Source organism: Linepithema humile, chromosome 1, assembly GCF_040581485.1.
Source record: "Linepithema humile isolate Giens D197 chromosome 1, Lhum_UNIL_v1.0, whole genome shotgun sequence".
Classification (NCBI taxonomy): domain Eukaryota; kingdom Metazoa; phylum Arthropoda; class Insecta; order Hymenoptera; family Formicidae; genus Linepithema; species Linepithema humile.
The window spans coordinates 27,132,812-27,153,858 of record NC_090128.1 but is presented as its reverse complement, the minus strand read 5'-3'; the positions used below and the strand labels follow the sequence as shown (position 1 = coordinate 27,153,858).

At 41.9% G+C, this 21,047-nt stretch overlaps 2 protein-coding genes across 2 annotated transcripts in view; one reads left to right on the top strand and one right to left on the bottom strand.

The window, feature by feature from the left end:
* Positions 1 to 21,047, bottom strand: part of LOC105668533 (discoidin domain-containing receptor 2-like) — a 135,866-nt gene that overhangs the window by 80,288 nt on the left and 34,531 nt on the right. The window lies entirely within an intron of this gene.
* Positions 19,154 to 21,047, top strand: part of LOC105668537 (uncharacterized) — a 111,955-nt gene continuing 110,061 nt past the window's right edge. The window contains exon 1 of the mRNA XM_012360972.2: positions 19,154 to 19,190. Within this exon, the coding sequence (XP_012216395.1) occupies positions 19,158 to 19,190 (33 nt within the window). The 5' untranslated portion in view covers positions 19,154 to 19,157. The remainder of the gene's footprint in view (positions 19,191 to 21,047) is intronic.

Sequence of the window (21,047 nt, the reverse complement as noted above, 5' to 3'; positions counted from 1 at the left end):
TGTAAGAGTAGTTGGGATTACGGGAAGCCCTCTGCGCAAGTTGTAGAGTTGAGAATACCTTCGAACTTTCCTGACTCGCTATCATTAGTCGCAAGCGGCCACCAGCCGCGAGTTACGATAGCGAGAGGTTTAATATTCCTGTCGACACAAGGTAGGAAATCTGTCGCCGGAATACTTCTTTTCTCGCGCTTCACGCGGCACGACAGTAACGCGAATCAAAGCTATTAACTCACGGAAGCGCGTGAACGTTCCCGCAGCTGGTCTAAAAGAAGAAGCGCGCACGTTTGGCATAGGGATAGGAGATAAAGCGCGTCGGACAGGAGAGCGAGACAGAGAGAAAGAGAGAGAGAGAGAGAGAGAAAGAGAGAAAGGCGAGGCGCCTCTGCGAACACTCTGAGTTCTGTGCGCCTCCGGTTCTCTCCTCGCATTCCATCACTCCGCGTCCGGGCGCCCTAACAAGCCTCTAATGAGGAACGGGTGTTACTCGTGTCCGCCGCGGTACTTTTGCGCAATTACCATTTATCACATCTGCCTCTCTCTCTCTCTCTCTCTGCCGCGCTTTGTGTCTTCTTTTTTTCCTCTCCCGGTCGTCACCGTTCCGCTCTTTCTACGAGCGCGACGCGCCCGCCTTTTCTTATTTTCGTCCCGCGTCCCGATAGGAAGGTTCTCCGTGCCGGCGACGTATCCGGTGCGCCACGCGCCGACCTTCCGCCCTAATGCGATACCGACGAAGGTCGGGGATCGTTTAAAATGTCGTAAATGGAGTTATGCGGATTTCTCATGAACAGCACGAGTTTATGGACTTCGAATATCACGTTCAAATTTATGTGCGCTCGCGTGAGATGCAATGTAAATTTGCTGAATGTAAAAATATAAAGAGTGCGTGATAAAAGTTTAATAATATTTGAGGCAATATTTAAAAAAAATGTTATAAAAATTATTCATGTTATGAAAATTTTCATGGAACATTTTTCCCTCTATCATGTAACCACTGCACGGAGTGCAAAATAATCAGGGAACTTGACGGTTCAACGAGGTAATAAATTTGCATCGTCGCGAGACGAAGAAACGTCAAGTCACCGGCACAATTAATCCACGTCTCGAAAGGTTCGGTTGTATTCGCCGCGATCAGCAATCTCGAGATAAACCCGCGGAAACATTATTTATGCATGTAAACGAATAGGATAAGTACGTTGGAACGTGCGGCATATGCGGCATATCCACAAGGTTTGCACACTGGAAATCCGATCGACTCATATGTTAACGGTATGTTAATTTAAGCGGATTCCGTAACTATCTTAAATTCGTTAGCGGAGAACCGAGTCCGGGCTGCACGTTGTTTGTGCTCCAATTAGGTTTGATTTGAAATCGTTATCGGTCTATGCATCATGCATGCTGCGCACGAAGGTAAATTCTGGCAAGTGTGCGGCTTTCATCGTGCCGATTATTACCGATATTTCAACGTTTTCGTGCCGTTTGTGCGCTAGAGTGATTTGCGATTTCGGACGTCGAAACTTTTCTCCGCCGGCGAGCGCGGAGGACGTCTCTTCAATCGAAAACGAAAACGAAATGCAGAACAAAACAGCAAAAATAGCGGAGAAACAGTAGTAAAGTAGGTCAATTGTGATGGGGAATGAGTTTTGCGCAGCTTTGTCCAGTATTTTGTTGGCGCTGAACTTAGGAATTTCCGATCCGACGATATCGTCCCGGTCGGTCAAATCACCCCGGCGAAACTTGGCCGTGGTAGCGAACAATTGGTTCCCAAGGGGAAAGAGGGCGGGAGGATAAAAAGGATCGGTCTGGCGGCATTGTTTTTCCAGCACGGTTATTTCCTCTCAAAATTCCGGAACGTAAGATAGAATTCGAGAAATCTCTTTCCGGTTTTATTCTCTCAGTTCTGATTTTACAGCGCAGCTACCGAAAGCGGAACGATCATAAGAAAGCAGGTCGAATGCCTAGGTGAAATCGAAAATCAGTTTTACGCTGCGGCGATCAGCGATTCCGGTGGCTGTCGATCCCGGGGATTTTCCCGTGCACCGACATCGTTCCTATCGGTTCGTAACTCTGTTCGTAACTCTGGTAGTTAAAACTCGCTCGCGGAACCGACAGTCGTTTATTCGGGGGAGAAAGAGACGGCAGAGCTAGAATGCAAATGAGATAAGATGGATAGGACGAAATTTTCTATCCGTTAAAATCGTCAATAGAAATTCATGAAAACCTCTACTATGATTATTTATGACGATCAATATCTGAGAGTGTACGCTTGGGTAAAATATGGAAATGATAACAGTTTATTGCATTATTATCGTGAAAAGGAAATTTCACGGTTAACAGTTTATTGCATAAATATCATGAGAAAAACATTTTTACGATGAATACACTTTTCTATTGTATAAATATTATAAAAGACTAAATTTTTTAAAGAACAGATATAAAACTATATTATACACTTGCGAAAAAAATATGCAAAAATATTGTATAATATATAAAGCTCGCAGTTTCTGGAAAATTAAATTTCGAATACTCATTTTAACGGGAGAAAATTTCTTTATCGAATTAAAAAGACATATGTCTTAATATGTTTTTCTATGACACTTAATATATTATATATATATATATATATATATATATATATATATTAACATTAATTGATCGCCCCATTTATCTGATGAAAATCATTTTGATTTTGACATCAGCTTTTCATGCGCCCGTGATGGATGTTCCATTCTTCGGCACGCGCGAGATTCCCTCATCCGCGGGATAATCGCGGGGTGGCAAAGGGTGAGAACGTGAAATGGATGAAGTAAGCGATCGGGGGAAGCGAAGATGGACGGAATCTAGAAGTAGGGCAAAACCAAATCGAAAATCAGGTTTACACGGGCGTTTCAACGTTTTTACAGGTCGGGCGAACGGGTGGATTCCTGTCACTATCGTTCCGCTCGGCTAGAGCAAACGCCGTTGAAAAGTCGACCGGCAACGGCTCCTACGGTCATTTCTTTAGAGACGGACGGGGTGATAAGGGAGGCGCCCGGGCGGGAATAGATCCAGGGATTCTCACGAAACGGTTATTTCCCCGTTCATTAACTTTTACGGACTTCCTCCACCGGCGAGTTCTCGCTTCTCGCGTCTAGTGTTTCTGCGACGGCTGCTTCGCGATTTTCAATGGCGTGCGACCTCATTACCGAAATGACGCTCATTACCGTTGTAAGCGTGGCGAATAGGCGAGAACGGGCCGGGGAAGTGCGCGCAGGGATGAGGCCAACTACAAGGGTGGCGATTTTTGTCACAATGTTACACACCGGGCACTCTTGGTAAAAAGATCCGCCAGCTTAATGACCACGTCATTCAGCTGCGCATATAATACTCGTGACGAGATGGGAAAGATACGAGGGGGACTATAGAGACTGAGGGATACTGAAGATTCTCCGACGAACAGAGTTTTGCGGAACAGTCTGAATAGCAGGGCGAGATCCTCGAGAAACCTCGACGGATGATCATGCGTCTCAATTCTTTCGTCTCTCGCTTCCACGATGTTTTTAGCACACGTGTGCTCGAGTAACGCATGAAATGGCCGCCGCGAGAAATGGGAAAAAATTCGTTTTACATGGCAATGAATACGGGAGCAGACGAATAATTAAGCAAATATTTAAATCTTTAAATACGTCTGGCTGGCGCGATATCTTCATTACGACGTCACACGGGTGCGTGTATTTTAAATGAGCGCGACCATCGTCTGCCGGTACTTCATCTGGGATCGCAGTGAAATAGAAGTTTGTTGTCTCACCGGTGTGCGCATCAACAAATTTTCATTTAGCCCATGCGCATCAAGCTCGCACCGCAACTTGCATGACGATCCCATCTGCAGAGGCAGAAAAGCTTCGCGCTTGATTAATACAAAGATTGCGCCATTTTTCTAGAATATTAAAACAGTAGTTTCACCCAACTTTTGTAAAAAATATTTTGTTGAGAATTTTTTTTAATTAATAGAATATTTAATCAACTAGTTGCTAGATTAGAATTTTTTTTTTTTAGCCAACGAACGAGAATTAATTATTAGAAAGTACTTGTAAAGCGGATCGTGTTTTCCTGCTTTGTCTGATCAGAAAACACATTCCTCAATGCTCTCTCTGTTGTTCTTGTATCGACCGTCTCCGAGAAAGATTCAATCGATCTCTCCCCTCCGGAATGGGAGGAATGTTATCGGCGACATATCGAGCGCTCGGTGTAATTCGCAGAGCATATCGATAATCAAGACCCCGAGCCGAGAGAAATTAAACATCAGGTTGATGCACGTACACAGACCTAGGGAGAGAATGGCATTTGGCGGAACTTCAACAATGCTTTCCCTTTCTCGTCCCTTCTCGCTCGCCCGTTTCTCCGTTCGCCGGGCGTCAGCGCCTCGTCCGTGTTAAATAACAATGGGATCGCGCAAGTGGGACTACTCGAAAACATTTGCCCGTTTCCTCGCCCCTGTTCCTCCTTTTGTCGCGATTCATTCGGGCTTCCGCATAATGACGCCTCGTGTCTATGGAGCAGCCACAGTCCGCATTCACGAGGGGGGAAAGGACGCCGTCGCCGCATCTCGGCGCAACACCGTACCGCGTCGCGTCGCGCCGCCTTCCGTCCTTTCCGCTCTTCCGGCGGTTTAATTGTTGCGCTAACATTTGCCTCGCGGGTATCGGCTCTGCCGTGGAGCAGGAAACATCGTCGTGTAAATAATACAATTACGGCCAAGGTAACGCGTATCGATTCGAAGTCGTCTCGTCTAGCAGACGGTTCTTTCGCCGTTTTACGTCTATCGCATAAAATATTCAACTTGCTGCAAATTAATGCATTTACTGAGAATATTATATATGATTGTGTAAATATATACTTATATATTATATCTTCTCGATAAATTTTCAGATATTTATTTAATTTTTCTCCGCTTTTTAATAAGCAAAGTCAATTTAATTTTGTCGATAATAATGAAATACTAATTTGCTATAGCTATACTGAATATATTTACTAATTAATTATGAAATTATGTTGATAATACTTATTTAATATAAATAATGTATTGCGAATATTGTTATAAATGTAAATATTATGAACATTATATTTGTCGACCATAGCTAAAAATTTGTTCATTAGAAGATTGACTCCAATATATGCATACGAAGGCTAATAACATCATAAAGTCAGTTTGCCCACATCAAATTTGCACCTATGAATATTATATTCACAAGTTACCGTAGGCATAATATTAAATGAAAATACGTGCGCGATATTATCGGAGAGATATTTCTTTCTCTGATTGGTATATCCGGATTTGACGTGAACTTTCAAAAACACGATCGTTTGTTGTAGAGAGGCGAGAAATTCTTTTCACGAGCGCATGCAGCAAGTTGAACAATACTTTGTGCGATCGCTCGCGAGCAACTGCGGAATCGCAGGTTGATCGTTTCCGCAAGATTTCACATTGGAGTATCCGACGGCTACGCCCATGGCTCGGTACACATGCCTGCATGTATGCGGTCCGGTGTACGGTCGAATAAACCGGGGAAGAGTTTGTGCAAGCCGGTCTCTCATTAGGTTAGAGCAAATTAGCACGCGAACTCAAACACACACCAGTTAGCCTCCCCGCACACGATCCCGCCGAGCCACCCCGCGACCTCTCTCTGGGGAGACGTTCCGTTTCGAGATTGATTATCCCCTATCGGCTCGTGCAGCGTTTCCTCCCGGTCGAAACTTAGCGGGTTCGGCATCGATAATGCAGAGAGAACAGCCATGGTGCCGGGAGGTAGGGCGAGCGGCGAGCGGGCGGGCGGACGGTTGTTTCTGGTTTCGAACGGGCAGGAAGTGTGGAGACCGTAAATTTTCCCTCGGTCGGATCATAGACCGCGCGCCAAGGATGTACAAAGCGAGCACGCCCCGGTCTTCCGATAAGCTTTGTGGCACACGGTCGATCAATCGACGACGACCTTCCGTAAGACGTCTTCTTCTTCTCTCCTCTCTCCCTCCCCCTTCCCCTTTCCGTCCTTCTATTCTTCGAGTTTCGAGGTAGTTTGTTTAACTTGGCGGAGGTCTCGCGTTATCGAGAAGCAAGCGAGAAAGCTTTACCAGTTATGCGGTAATTACTTTGCGAGATATTGTCATCGGTCTTGCGCTTTATTAAATAACAGCTTATTGTACGTACACAGTGTAAACGTCTAGGAGATTTTATTGCGAGAACTCGGGCTACCTTTCGCTAACCGGTTCTCTTTTCCGCCACAACGCGCGTTATTATTCACTCGGAGCTCTGCGGTGCAATCAAGTTATTCGCGAGTAAAACAAATCTCTCGACTTTTGAGGAGATGCGTTAAAAAAGGGAAGAAGTAGAGGAAAGGAAAAAAGAAAAAAAGAAAAGAGAAACTTTGCCTTTATTGCATGCCGCTCGACTGGACAGGATAGGAAGTAATACGAGAAAGCAGCGACAAAGGGAGTCGGATAATTGCTTGGAGGGATACGCAGGAATTCTTATTCCTCCTCAAAGACCTCATGCGAGTGGACGTAATTTCGAGTGAGCGGTGTAAATGTCGGTGGAAAAATTAATGCTCGCCGTGCGGCGCATATCGCGGCAGACGACGTTGACAAGTCGTGAAAGAGAGATGTGCTGCTCCGAGAATAGCGGGAGGGCGGCGGGAAGACCGCGGTGAAGGAAAAGAGGGAATGCTCGAAAGGGACCGTAGACCATCAAATCGGATTTCCAAAGCTCAGTTAATGTATACGATTTCCAGGGGGCGAATTACCGGGCAAAAAGCGAAGGATGGTACGCTCGGGGAGAGGGGCGGTTTCCCGCGACTGAGATCGACCACATAACTTTGAGATTAATTAAATTTAAGCGCTGTTAAAAGGATTAATTAGTAGTACGTACTTCTGTGAGGACACCCGAAGCTCGGCACAGAATTATGCCGAGACGAAAGTTTCGCCGAAGAGGGATGAGACGACGGCTGAAGTTAGGGGTTCGTTTGCGCTCGGAGACTTGGACAGTTGATTCCGAGCGAATAGGTTGAGCGTCATATCAATTGCAACTGTAAATGTTTTGTGCGAAAGATATTCCGAAGAAAATTAATAACGGCGGCAGGAGAAAGACAAGGGAAGCATAATTAATATTCATAAATATTGTTGATATTTCCCGAGTTTGCGAATTAAATTCTTGCTACATTACATTTTCTTATTCGATAAAATTCGCATACCGCTGCGTCTATGCGCATTAATTAATACTAAAATTATACTTTCATGCGACTGAATCGCACGAAGAATATTAATAAATATATACGTATTCCTTGCGGTCGTGAATGATAAGACCAGCTGCCGTCATCGAACGCCCAAATATCATAGCGTAAGTCATAACAATGAAAATACACTATATTGCGACGGCCATTGTAGTGCCAACCTATTGTCACGCTGAAGTTCTCAGGTATTATCTTACCAAATATGCTGCCTAGCTGCGAAAGTGATACCGGCAAGAACCACTCAAGCTCGAGTACGTTGTACCTATACTTCGCAGGGAGTAACGGTTGAAGTACTCTCTAAAGCGGGCGAACCGAATGTCGAACGGCTCAGTGTCGAAACAGCCAATTTCAGTCTGTTAAGTATGCTTCGCGGTTCGAGAACTAATACTTGCCGGGATGTTACTAGCTAGCCGGGACGTCTCATCGCGTTACAGAGAAGTTCAATTGTAAAAGGATGCACGTTTCGTATTTGAAGGTCGGTTTGCGATCCGAAGGACATCGGGACGGCGCGTTTCGGAGCATTTCCAATGCTCGCCTGCTCGCTAGCTCGGTGATCCGCCATTCTCCCTGGGGCACGAGTTTTCTGTATGAAGTTACAAAAGACTGAGCGTTTTAAAATTTACTTTCGCGAAAACCCGCCGACGAAATACGCGAGGTGAATAAAATATTATTCCGAAATTATATAGGGAAGTGCTCTCGCGCAACGGAAGATTACTTCAATTTTTTTAATGCATTGCGACGGAAAAGCTGAGTCGTGATTAATTCACGAGTGCGCAAAGAGCGCTTCAAAGATGGCCTTTTGTCTCTTTTGTTTGTGAGCGCGGACAGTTTGTGCTTTCGTGAAAAAGAAAAGAAATTTTAAAACGTATATTATTACGCGTTTTCATTCGAAAAGCATGTAATGACATACATTTTGGAACACCGAGCTTAACAAACTGCTTAAAACGGCGTGCTCCGAACGCGGAAATGTACTGAATGAGTAATCGACGTCGAAGACGTTCGATTACCTTTAGTTATTCATTATTTGCCTGGTTCAAGGTGAAAGGGGTGAGTGAGGATCGCCTCGGGCGGATCGCTTTCGAGGCACGTCTCGAAAATTTTCATCCTCGCTGTTTACTTAGCTCGCGTGGGAAGACTTCCGATTGTGTAGACTTTCGCAGCTCGCGTGGCGGAAAGTCGCGGTTCTCATCGTCCACCCTTTTCCCCTCCCTGTTGATTCTCGTACGCGCATTCCTGCCGCTTGCCAGCCGTCGCTGGAATAGTAAATAAGAATGGGTTCGCGTCCTTTTCGCTCGTATAACGTTCATTTTACCGGGGAATGCCGGGAATGGCGCCCAAGGAGGGACGGGGGAGGGTGGCGAAAGGAAGGGAAAGGGGGGGAGGGATGCGCAGCGACGCGAAAGAGGGTGAAAGAGTGAGCGGCGTGGCCCAAGACAGCGGGACATTGTTCAAATTGCGGAGAGTGGAGACATCGATCACCGTGGTGCCGCCGCAGCTGAGCCCTCGGGGACAGACACAAGCGACCTAACCGTCCCTCTCCAATTCTCTTCTCCTCGCCACTCACTTTCTCCCTTTCTTTCTCTCGCTCTCGTTCCCCACGAAAAGACTTGCGATTCCTTTCCGCCAGACTGTTACATATTAAAAATCTGTTTTATTCCAGTCGTTTCGTTTTTGGCATTTGAGATCCCGCATTCTCCTCTTCAAATAATGTTTGCTGTGCATTGAACGACTTGAAAAATCAATTAACTCGTTCGTTTTTACTCCTGCTGTTATTCGAGTGTTTCCATTTGACAGCTTACATTTATTCCATGCGCTCGGTTCTGTAGATTTTGTTTCTAGCTGCATGGCCAAGTTATATTTAACTTCTTAACTGCTGTCAATGACTCTTGCTGTTACGAGCATTACTTTCATAGCATGATAAACTACTCTCTTTTCCCTTCTTGCCCTTTTCGTTCTTCCTTTCTCCTCTCTTCGTCCACGTTTATTGAAGTTGTGCACTGGAAAACGCCACGTGCTGATCCCCGAGAGCAGCGATCCTCCTTTCGCCTACAATCGACCTTAAGCGCCATTTCTGAACTTTCGTCTAGGTCTGTATAGCTTCTGTCGAATCGATACGCCCACGCATTCGGGGGTCAGTCGATATTCATGGGAGATCGAGCGGCGAAATTTGTACGGCAGGAAGATTTACGGTAGGGCGGAGAGAGCCGTGGATCAGACCGACTCTTCCGGGATGTGCGAGTTAAACTTTTATTTCCGGTGAGTTTGCATGCGCGACGCGACGCGTCCGGATGCCATCGGCCGGGTTCTGGATTACGCTCGTGTATTTTTGACGTGCGTGCGCCGTGCGATTGTCAAAAATGGAAATATCCTCGTGCTCTCGCTACGTAATCCTAAATTTTCACAGCTCGCGAATTATATTTGTGAATGCAAAGTCTATAATAACGTGGATAGGAATAAAATCGCAGTGTAATATTAACAACAAATGTCTCCGTGTGTACACGTTTCTATACGTTTTGAGGAGAAAATATTTCGGAATCCTTGGTTCCTATTTCCGTCAACTTTAAGTAGAACCGATATCTGGGACCATCGATCGCGTCGACTAATCCGACTTGAGAACGTGCGTCACGTTAGTTGTGTATCACGGCGCTCTATTTCAAATCCAGATCGGTATAAGTGGTATGGTAAAAAAAAAAAGAACACTTGAACAGAATAGAATGCGCAGCGTTGGATGCTGATTTGTGCACAAATGGCCGCACTTTTTACATCCGGCGATTCTGCCGGTCAGGCGGAAATAAAAAAATCTTGCATTCAACGGGAGAACGGGCGTCGGCCCGACGAGACACTGCTCGCAGCTGTACACATCGCATCGGATATCCCGGCGTACGGATAGCACGAGGAAAAGCCGGGCCGGCCAGGCGGAGCATCCAATCCTAATAACGTTGAAATTTTTATACGCCGACATGGGCGAATAAATTCTTGGATCGCGGCCAGTGCAGCGCTCCTGTGCGATGCGCGCGCGTTCTCTCTCTCTCTCTCTCTCTCTCTCTCTCTCTCTCTCTCTTCTTTCTCGTTCTCTCTGATTTATTCGAGATCCGCTCCGATATTTATCTTCCTAGCGGATACGATGTCGATTTGCTTTCGGCTGAATATTCAAGGGCGCTTTGTGCCGCGATCTCCTTGTGCTGCCATTCGGTTATTAGTCGTTCTACTTTCGGCTGCGGTCGAGCGCATTGCGGCGGATTATCGATCGGTGATCGGTCTTCGGGCCAATTATCGCGGACGTTAGCTTCCTGTAAGATACTCGAACCATCCCGATCAATTACGCAAAGCTGCAAGAGATGCACTGCTACGAGGACGCCGCAAGCGTATTTCCTTTGCCATTTGACGTGAAGTAAAAGGGATACTAAGACGAACTCCCTTTGGCATATTATTTATATCATCTCGGCGTCTAGAATCGACCCCATTCTGGCCGCGAGCGTTTGCTGCGCTCTCCTAGACACGGTCTATCGAGTTAGATTAGGCGGCTGCTTTAAGGCCGAGTATGTTTGCTAGGTATTCTCGGTGTACAATGACGCTCAAAAGGTCTGACAAGGGGCGTACGCATACCTCCGGATGAATGGAAACAATGCGATGGAAGCAGCCGATGGCGAGCTGAATTGTGGCGGCAACTTATCCGGGAGTTACGCCAATGCGCCCCGCGCCACTCGCACTTTGGAAAGTTTAAAAGCGAATCCGAGTCCTCCGTCTAGCGAATTTCTCTGCGCCGTAATTACTCATATACTAGCACGGTTTTGTTTAATCACGTAGCGTTACAAACATGCCGCGACGTGGCATTAATTCAGGAACGCGACAACAAAGCTGCTTCTCTCAACTATATAGGTTGTCCTAGATTCATGGCCTTTCTCTTTTCAAATGGAAAATATTGCAAGATATTCTGGATCCTTATATAGTTAAGATGGTTTAGACACTTAAAAAATTGTTACTTTAATATTGAAATATTCATATTAATAGTTTTTTAATTATGTAGAAGCAATTAAAAATATCGAGAACAAAATTTAACGAAGAAAGAACATTATCTTTTAATTTACTTCAGAGAGATTGTTTAATAAAAAATATAAAACTTAAATTTTGTATTAAATATTTAACCTCATAAATTTAAAAAATTATGAAAAATTATGCTCTATAGTTCTCATTAAGGAAAAATGATCGAAATTTGAGAAAGTATATATATTTGTAAAAAAAAAGCGATGAAATTCGGCATGCCCATAAAAATTCTACAAATTTGCACATTTCTGTGTACTCTTCTCCAAGTACGAACAGTCGGAACGACTTTTTGTGGGGCTTTTCATTTTCTTTCGTCTTAGGAATAAAACTCGAGCAAAGGAAGACAATTCGCGTCGTCGCGGACGAGAATCGTGGTGCAATTTTAATTCCACTATTCGCGAAACACCGGATTAGAGCGGCTTAAGGGCGGCTGTTGACTGCCGCTGCGCAACGCGACTATTCGGTGCTTACGTTTCGACGTGATGAATATTTAGCGACGGTGCTTCAAAATGTTAAGACGCCTCGCAGACGAAGTGACTGTATCTAAGGTTAACCCTATCTTCACTTACGAGTGTCTAACACGTTTCACAGAACATTGTAACGGGGTACATTTCCGCATTAACGTTCCAACAACGCAAATCCACCGTCGACGGTTGTAGCTTTATACTGCTGATGGATGTTTGCTTTAGTTACATAACGCAATACCGACTTCGAAGGTATTCATTGCGCAATAACAGTGGAAATCTTTAACACCTCTGATAATCCGAACATTCTGGTATTTATAGCTGGAATTCCTAATTCAATTTTTCTCGATTTCTTTTTGCTAATTGTAGCAAACATGCAATCCAAGTGAAAGGTCACTATTAATAAAATTTATGTCACTCTAATAATATTTGTGTCCTACAAGGGTAGAAAAGAATTTTACTTGATTATTTTCGATCTCTTACAATATACATTCAATTTAAAATTTAAAGAGAAAATGGAAATAGAGCGAATATCTAATAGATCTAATCACAAAACATATTCTAATATATATTTGTGAATAAAGAAGAACGATCTTCTCTTACACATTTATTTTTGTAAATATATAATTTGGAAAGTATGTGAATTTACTTCAACATGAGTTTAACAATAAACAATTCGCATCGAATTGCAAATTGTAGTGCGAACGTAGGAAAAAGTCAATGACTCCAATCGATTTCCTTGGAAACTGTGACGCGATCGGCGCGACGGTGACGCGAGTTAGCGAGCCGCCGTGGATTTTAATCCGCGGTGTTCAATTAACGAACGCTTGCCGAGCCGTGACGCGTCAGCCGTATCATCGCACGTAACGATTGCTTTCGTTGCGCGACAATGCCGCGCCGTTCGCAAATTGGAAAGCGACGCGCTTCACGCTCACGCGCTGGTGACCACGCGGTACGATCAGCGCGTTAATTATACAGATCAAGGGACGCTGCGTTGAGTGTATTTTAGGTAATTGGGAGCTTGCCGGAATCGTCGCGTACCCCTTACTCCGCCGTCACGCCTCTGTAACCGCTTGTACGCACGTGCGCTCCTTCTAAGTGAAGAAGAGAATGTCGGCAAAGTGATAGAAAGATCGATTTGAAATCTGCATATTTCTGCATTCATTTTACCGAGTATCTTGAGTATATTTAAAGACTGAAAAAAGTTACTTTTTAATTCTAACGATAGCGATATTCGAGAAAAGTGTTTAAAAGTGGAAGAACAATTCGGCATCATATTCTGCAAAAGTACGTAGAAGAAAAGATCAATCTCAAGTTTTTTTTAATGAATGCTTATTGCCTCGGTAACTGGATGCTGAAATATAAAAAAGTCACAGTTTGTAACAAAGTCAATTTAAAGTCTAAGAGAGAAGCGAAATCGAGATATCTTGCCGAGATTCACAATGCTGGAACGCGGACGAGCACATTTCCGAAAATGTGAACGATGTGCAATTTGTGCGAGAGTATACATATATCAAGGAGTACTAGTTTCGAAAGTCGCTTAAAAGAAAGTGGTAGGGAGTATAAATTTAACGCAAGAAAGCATGCTCCAATAATTCCCGCGTAACGACAGCCACTTCGTTTATCGATCCGCGAGAGGCGGTTCATTTTTTTCTGTAGCGGAGAGCCGTTCATCCGACTGGAGATATCATTTATTTAGAAACACTCGCTCGCTCACTCGCGCAGCGGCGATTTTATTATTTACAAGACCTCGATACTACGAGACGGAACGATACGTTAAGTGATTGGATATTATATAAAATCGCGTGGCGTGTGCGCGCGAGAGAGGAAGGTGGGATGTGCGAAGGGTTACGTCGTTATTTTCGCGCGGCAAGGTCGATCGGATCGAACGATACGGCGGGACGGGCGGGATGCTGGAAAAGCTCGCGTCGATCCGTTTGTGATTTAGCGCAGCTGCAATTCGCGCGATTCCACCGGCTTGGCGCGGTCGGGCGGTGGTTAGCGAAAGGGTGTAGGTACCGCCGCCACCTATGGACGCATCCACCTACCGGTTTGTGCCTCGTGGCGGATGACTCTCGTAGACTGGTGTTAGGGATCCATTAGCTAATGGCCGCACCAGCCATCTGCTCGACATAGCTTTTATTCACCCATTGCACACCCCTCTCCCTTTCTCGCCCTCTCGCTCGCGCGCTCACGCTCGCGCTTATACCGCATCTTTTTCTCTCGTTTACTTCACTGTCCCGCGGCTTAGCACGGCCCACTACACGAGCCAACGATTCATTTATTCATATTCTCCTTCTTCCCCTCCCCCTCACAGGAGGTTGAACAGTGCAGTCGTTCGGGGCGACCTGCAGCACGGTTTCTCCGCGGTTTCGAGTGGAACGGGAAAGAATGCCGGGAGGAAGCCCGAGACGCTGCATTAATCCGCGTCGTGGAGAAAGTCTTGGCAACAAGACGGAAGAAGTCTGTCTCCGTTTTCCCTCGCATTGTCTATTTGTATTCGCGTACTTTTCCACTGTCCGCTTGCTTGTTCGCTCCCTTACGTGGCGAATGCTTTCGAGAATCTTTTGCGGCGGCTGTGTCTATGGAACGTGGGCAGGATTCTACATGGGAAAAGCGTTCGAGTTGACGATCCACTTGGCGCAGCCAGTTTGGTTTAACAAAAAATTAAAATTAAAAAATTTTTAAAAAATATTTAAAAAATAAAAATATTTAATTAAAAAATAAAAAAATATAAAAAATTTAATCAAAATAAAAAGATATTTATTAAAAAACGTAAAAAAACTTGGCGCTGCTACAATAAACTACATGTTAATTTCATTGCTTTATAGTACTTTGTGGTGTAGCAGCGCCAAGTTTTTTTGCGTATTTTAATAAATATCTTTTTATTTTGATTAAATTTTTAAAATTTTTTTATTTTTTAATTAAATATTTTTATTTTTTAAATATTAAAAAAAAATTTTTTAATTTTATTTTTTTGTTTTCTTATTTATGTATTTATTTTTTTATAATATATATAGTATATAATATAGTTAATTATATATACGACAGCTTTATGTACAAGAGTTTTATAGAAAAGTTTTATAGAAATAGTGTACAACTTTTTTCATAGTTCTTTAGTCCCACTTGGTGCCATTTCCTGATATCATATTTTTTTGTAGAAAGTATATATAATAGCTTTTTTAAAAATTTTACTATATACAAGTTTTTTTTTGAAAGGTTTTAATATCTATGACAGGTTTTTTTGAAAGGTTTAATATATACAATTTTTTTAAAAGATAAAACGATATGGTTTTGTTTTAGTTGTGACAAGAGCGTGTACTTGGCGCTTTTTTTTTACCTTTTTTTAAAAAAGGTAATTTTTTGATAGATATCATTTCTTTTTTTGTAATATGTATACGACAGCTTTTTTTGATTTAATATATAGGTACGACAATTTTTTGAAAGGTAAAACAATACTGTGTTTGGATTCTGATAAAATTGACTGAAAATTATAAATGTTGAAATTAATTTAGGATCTGTCAAAAAAGCACACGTTTCAGAAATTTTGTATGATTTGTCTAAAATAAATAAAATTAAATACCAAAGTTTAATATTTCTGTTCTATGTATCCTAAATTAATTCCAACAATATTTATAATTTCCAGTCAATTTTAATCAGTCAAGATAGCACACGTTTCAAGATTTTAATATGATTTATCTAAAATAAATAAAATTAAATGTCAAAGTTTAATATTTCTGTTGTATGTATCCTAAATTAGTTCCAACAATATTTATAATTTTCAGTCAATTTTATTTTGTGTATTACAAGATTTCTTGTCGAGTTTGTTTATAATTGAGTTTGTTTATAATTTTTGTTTTTTGTTTTCTATGGACATAAAATTGACTGGAAATCATAAATATTAGAACTAATTTAGGATAACTACAAAAAGTATCTTATGCTATATTTTTTTATATATAAAATAAATTTTATATATAAAATATAAAATTGACTGGAAATTATAAATATTGTTGGAACTAATTTAAAATACATAGAACAGAAATATTAAACTTTGAGATATTTAATTTTATTTATTTTTGACAAATCATACACTAAAGTCTCGAATGATGTGCTTTTTTTGACAGAATGTATTGTAAAATTAATTTATACAATCATATCAATTATCACTATGTTTTATAAGACCATTGTTTAGAAACTTTAGTGTATGATTTGTCTAAAATAAATAAAATTAAATATCAAAGCTTAATATTTCTGTTCTATGTATCCCAAATTATTTCCAACAATATTTATAATTTCTGGTCAATTTTAATTTTGTGTATTACAAGATTTCTTGTCGAGTTTATGTTTATAATTTTTGTTTCCAATTTTCTATGGATATAAAATTGACTGGAAATTATAAATATTGGAACTAATTTAGGATAATCACGAAAAGTGACTTATGCTATATTTTTTTTATATATAAAATTGACTAGAAATTATAAATATTGTTGGAACTAATTTAGGATACGTAGAATTGAAATATTAAACTTTGAGATATTTAATTTTATTTATTTTAGACAGATCATACACTAAAGCTTTTTGACAGAATGTATGGTAAAATTAAAACACTACTTATAACCTATATACACTTATTTTACTTAATACATTTATATTGAATTTGATCACTTGCACTACACTGCACTACACTACTCTGATGAACACGAATAAAAAACTGGTGAACATTAAGCAGCCTTGAGTGTGCACCAGTGTAATGTAGTGCGAGTGGCCGAATTCAATATTATTCTTTTGACACATCTTCTGTAAGGTTATTTGGTTTGCGCGGCTATTTCCTATAGCGCCACTAACACAAACTCAACTACTAACATCACTATAGCCATCTAGTGTGAAAAATGTTGATTGTACATCCTAGAAATTGAGATAATATTTTTGACATTTCGACTTTGGACTTTTATATATTTATTTATAAAGCACGTAGAGCAAAAACAAGCATACTTTTATTATATATTTTGGGTATGCGCTATTGATTGAGACCATTATCAACTCGATCGGCCCAGGCATTATTGAGTTTCGATAATCTCGGCTCTCTGGGCTCGCGTAAAGATACACGTTCGGTCTTGCGCTGCGCGTGAACTTGGCGCGAGACACTACCGTGTCTCTTGATTTAAGGGGAATATCGTCTCACGGAAATTATTCGATGATCAAGTTGTAAATTAAAAAAATTTAATTACACAGCTCTTGCAGATTTCGTATAATAAATAATTATAATGAAAAAAACTTGAAATTCTTGAAAAGAATAAGTTGCAAATTTCACACGCAGGATACGAAAGGACAAGTCCGTGACATATTTCTACAGAACTTTTACATTATGTATTTTACATGCGCAACCTGCGTTACGCGTTTATTGTGAACGCAGATACTGCGGATAATCCGCTGCGAGCGATATTCTCGGTAATTAAATGGGGTACACTCTGCACGCGCAAAACGCCATTACAAATTTAGATGAGATGCGCGTGTGACGACGCATAATTCGCGCTATCGCGGAAAATATAACGCGCGAGCTTTTACGCCGCCGTCGTCGTTGTCGAGAGTGACAGAAACAGACACAGAATACATTCGCGCGTGGCAAGCCGAAGGAGATGCGCGCAGAATTTAATTTCCGGTTGCTACTGTCGGTTATCCGACCGAGTGTCGCAGAAACGAATACTTATATCTTTACGACGAAGCGTCGCGACTTCCCCTCCCCCGTAGAGGATTAGTGGCGTCATTGCTCGGCGATACTTAATACAGCATTGAAGGAAGCTTATTCCAACTATTTAAACTTGCCGGGCGATGCCTCTTCTTTTAATGGACTTTGGACTTACTTTTACACGCTAATCAATCATATTTTCTAAATCTCCTCAATCTAAAGTTAATGATATACTCGAGTTTTACGTTGTAATAAATCATCCGATTTCGCTCGACATGCGGAATGCAAATGCGAAGAGGCGGCGGTTATTGTACATCGTAGATTAAACTCGCTTTTTGTCGAACGAATGCTCGCGAATGCAGATTGTCGTCATTTTTAATCTTTCCTGGCATCATATGTTACGTTTACGAACGTTTCCCCGACCGTCGACGCGTGAGTTGTAGCAACAAATTGCGCGTGTGCTTGTAAAAACGGTTCCACATAAATTTCTGCGATTACCCCGCGGACAGGGGCGAGCGTGATCCGCGCGATTTTATCCACGGCCGATCGGATATCGCCGGCTGTGCGTCTTTGTTTGATGGTTCGGGGTCCGGCTGTTCGGACTCGCAAGTGAGGGCCGGGGCGCTCAAAAGGGGGCCCGCACTGGGTACTTAAACGCGTGATATATGCGATATACGCTCGGTGCTGCCCACAGGCAGGTACTCGCCCGTGTACCTGCTCGCAGGTACGGGCGTAAGCTCGAGGAGGGTCGCTCTTTACTTACGCATGTTCGCTTACTTTACATCTCGGTGAGTAATGCGTTACGGTCCCGGCATTAAAAGCGCCAGTAACGTCGGCTTTCGCCGGAGGCCACGAGGACCCGGCGACCGTCGTGGAAACCGTACGACGAGATGATAGACGAGCAGGTATAATGGTAATAATACCCTATTGAAGCGGCCGTTAAAAAAAAATTCTATGGCGTCGACGGGACGATTACGCGAACAAGCGTTCTCGGCGCGTTTTACGTGACGCGGATGAGTCGCGCGATCCTGAAATTGCCCGCTGCCAAATTGATACCTCGGAACGGCAATTATCGACGCGACACGTCGAACACGGGCGTGTTATTTTTAATCAATATTTTATGACGGGATCTCGCGACGCGTCATGTAAATTCAAACAACCGGGTGCGCGTGTATTACTAGATTGCGATGACGTGAAATAGTATTGGAAGAAATATACCCCGCCGCCGATCGGAGATACTCTTCGTCTTTAATACTGGGATAAAAATAGCGCACGTTACATAGGGGTTCCCGATAAATCAAGTTCATCGAGACCCAGATTTTTTTTATGACCGCTTTCGACACATGAGAGGAGATGCAAGGAGAGCGGCCCATATGGGAATTGCGCATACGATACGAATACGTGATCGGATCAGCCGCCGTTTGTCACTTTTATTGACACACGAGAACTGTGCTAACAAGTGTGTCTTTCGTGTATATATCACGGGATGTTACATCTCATATCTGCAAAATCGTCATTTATTGCATACATATTTTCTCTGAGAAAAAAGCGATTCGGTAAATCGACAGTCTATCATTAAACAAACTTTATACACATTTTGTGCATATTATACAGGATATTTCGGATTAATCGTATCATAATATGTAATAATTATTTTAAACTCTCTGCTATAATTTAGATATATTTGTATTGTTACAGATCGCAACAATGAACAACTCTGCTGCTGCGAATCGCGTGCCGGTAAGTCAATCCAATCTTTTTTTTTTTTTATGCGTGATTATTACAGATAAATTCATCCTATTTTCATCGGTTCTAATTATTGTATATAAGTTTGATAATTTAATATAACCTCAACTCTTTTCTTCTTTCGTTACATTCCGTCGAACTGAAAAGGGTCCACAATTAGGCTAAAATGTTTTTATATTTTTAATGTATATTAATTTGTAATATTGTTTGCGTTTTAATATCCGCACTTTTGATTTTTATAGCCTTTTCTGGCGTGTTTTATAATAAATAAATAATAAAACATTTACCTCAAAGTTACTACATCGATGTCCGGATTTCCTCTTCGTCTTGGTTCATTGATGGCTGCTCCATAGCACTTATAAAGTATAAAACCTAATTACAATTGCGCGGTATTTTATACACAATCCATATATAACGTTTTTCCGATGCGAACTTTGTCATATCATAATAAAGAAAAAACTCGTCAAAGCATGCAATCGCACGGAGCTACGATCCGATAAAAATCATGTCAAGAAAATGATTAGCGTTGTGTAAAAATATCGCGCGATCGTAATTAGTTTCTGTGCTTTTCAGTGCCATGGAAGAGCAATCATCGAGTATTGAGAGGGGGAAAAAACCGGCGGCATCGACGATGTAAATTTAAGGTACGTAATTTATCATTTATTTATTATTTGATAAATATTTTATCCAAAGTTACCCTTGCAATTTGACAAAAAAAAAATGCACGGTATATTCTGATAATCCTGTTGGAGCCCAGTTTAATCGCATTATCCAACAATTACGCGTCCAATGCATGATACATATTGTTTGAATGCAGTGGGATTAATTTTGCTTTGCGGCCTGGTGGTAACGTCCAGCATATCGCCACCTAATTTACTAATTGAAGAATACCGTAGTTCAGCCGCACGTGATCGTTAGTACACAGCGATCGTCGATTATCGCTGGCGCTTTTCTCATACAAAGAGCGCGCATGTAATGCCTTTGCGCTGGAAAGCACTTAATGCACACATGTAATTATAATCAGTTCACATTTTAGAAAACACGTCGCGTATTATGTTGGAATAAATTTTACGTGCGTTTTATCGTTCCGAAAAAAGAAAAAAAAATTACATCGTCCTTTTTAACATTATTACATTGTTAATCATAAACGTCACGTTGATAAGCGGAGTTACACGGAGAACTAATTTTTACCCGGAGCATGACTTTTAAGTTATCGTAACTCCTGCTCTTGGCGCAGGAGTAAATACAGCGTACAACCCGACATTGTTGTCTCGGAGTCTCGCATTACATGTCTGCTTTCCTCCAAGAAGTGTACCTACTAATTATTCCCTGTGTCAGTTCTCATTAGCTTCAGACGAGTGCAACGTTATAGAGGAAGTACCGGATAAAGGCGGCTCCGTATTAACGCGTTTGATCGACGCTGAGCGCTAATGAAAATTTTCCGTGCGTTGATTTCCTCCCATAAATAACAAAATTATACGTAACGTTGTTTCTCATGCGACGAATTCCCTCAATTATGCCGAGATTCATTACCTCGGATGATGAATAAAATATCGCAATTACGGAGGCAGCAAACATGCCTGCTGCGTCGTGTAAACATAAGCGCGATTATATCAACGACCGTCTGATATTTTTGGCTGAATATTGAATGAGCGCGGGGTCTAGTGTTATTGTTAAATATTGTTACGAACGAAACAATTTCGGCGCGACGAATTACAAAGCGGCGCGATATGTATGGTAAGCGTGCGATGGTTGTCTTTCGCAAAATTGAATGTCGGATGACGGAAGCAAATAGATTGTCCGCGAGAATACCTTCCGGAAAGCAAATACCGGCAATCACTGGCAATCGAG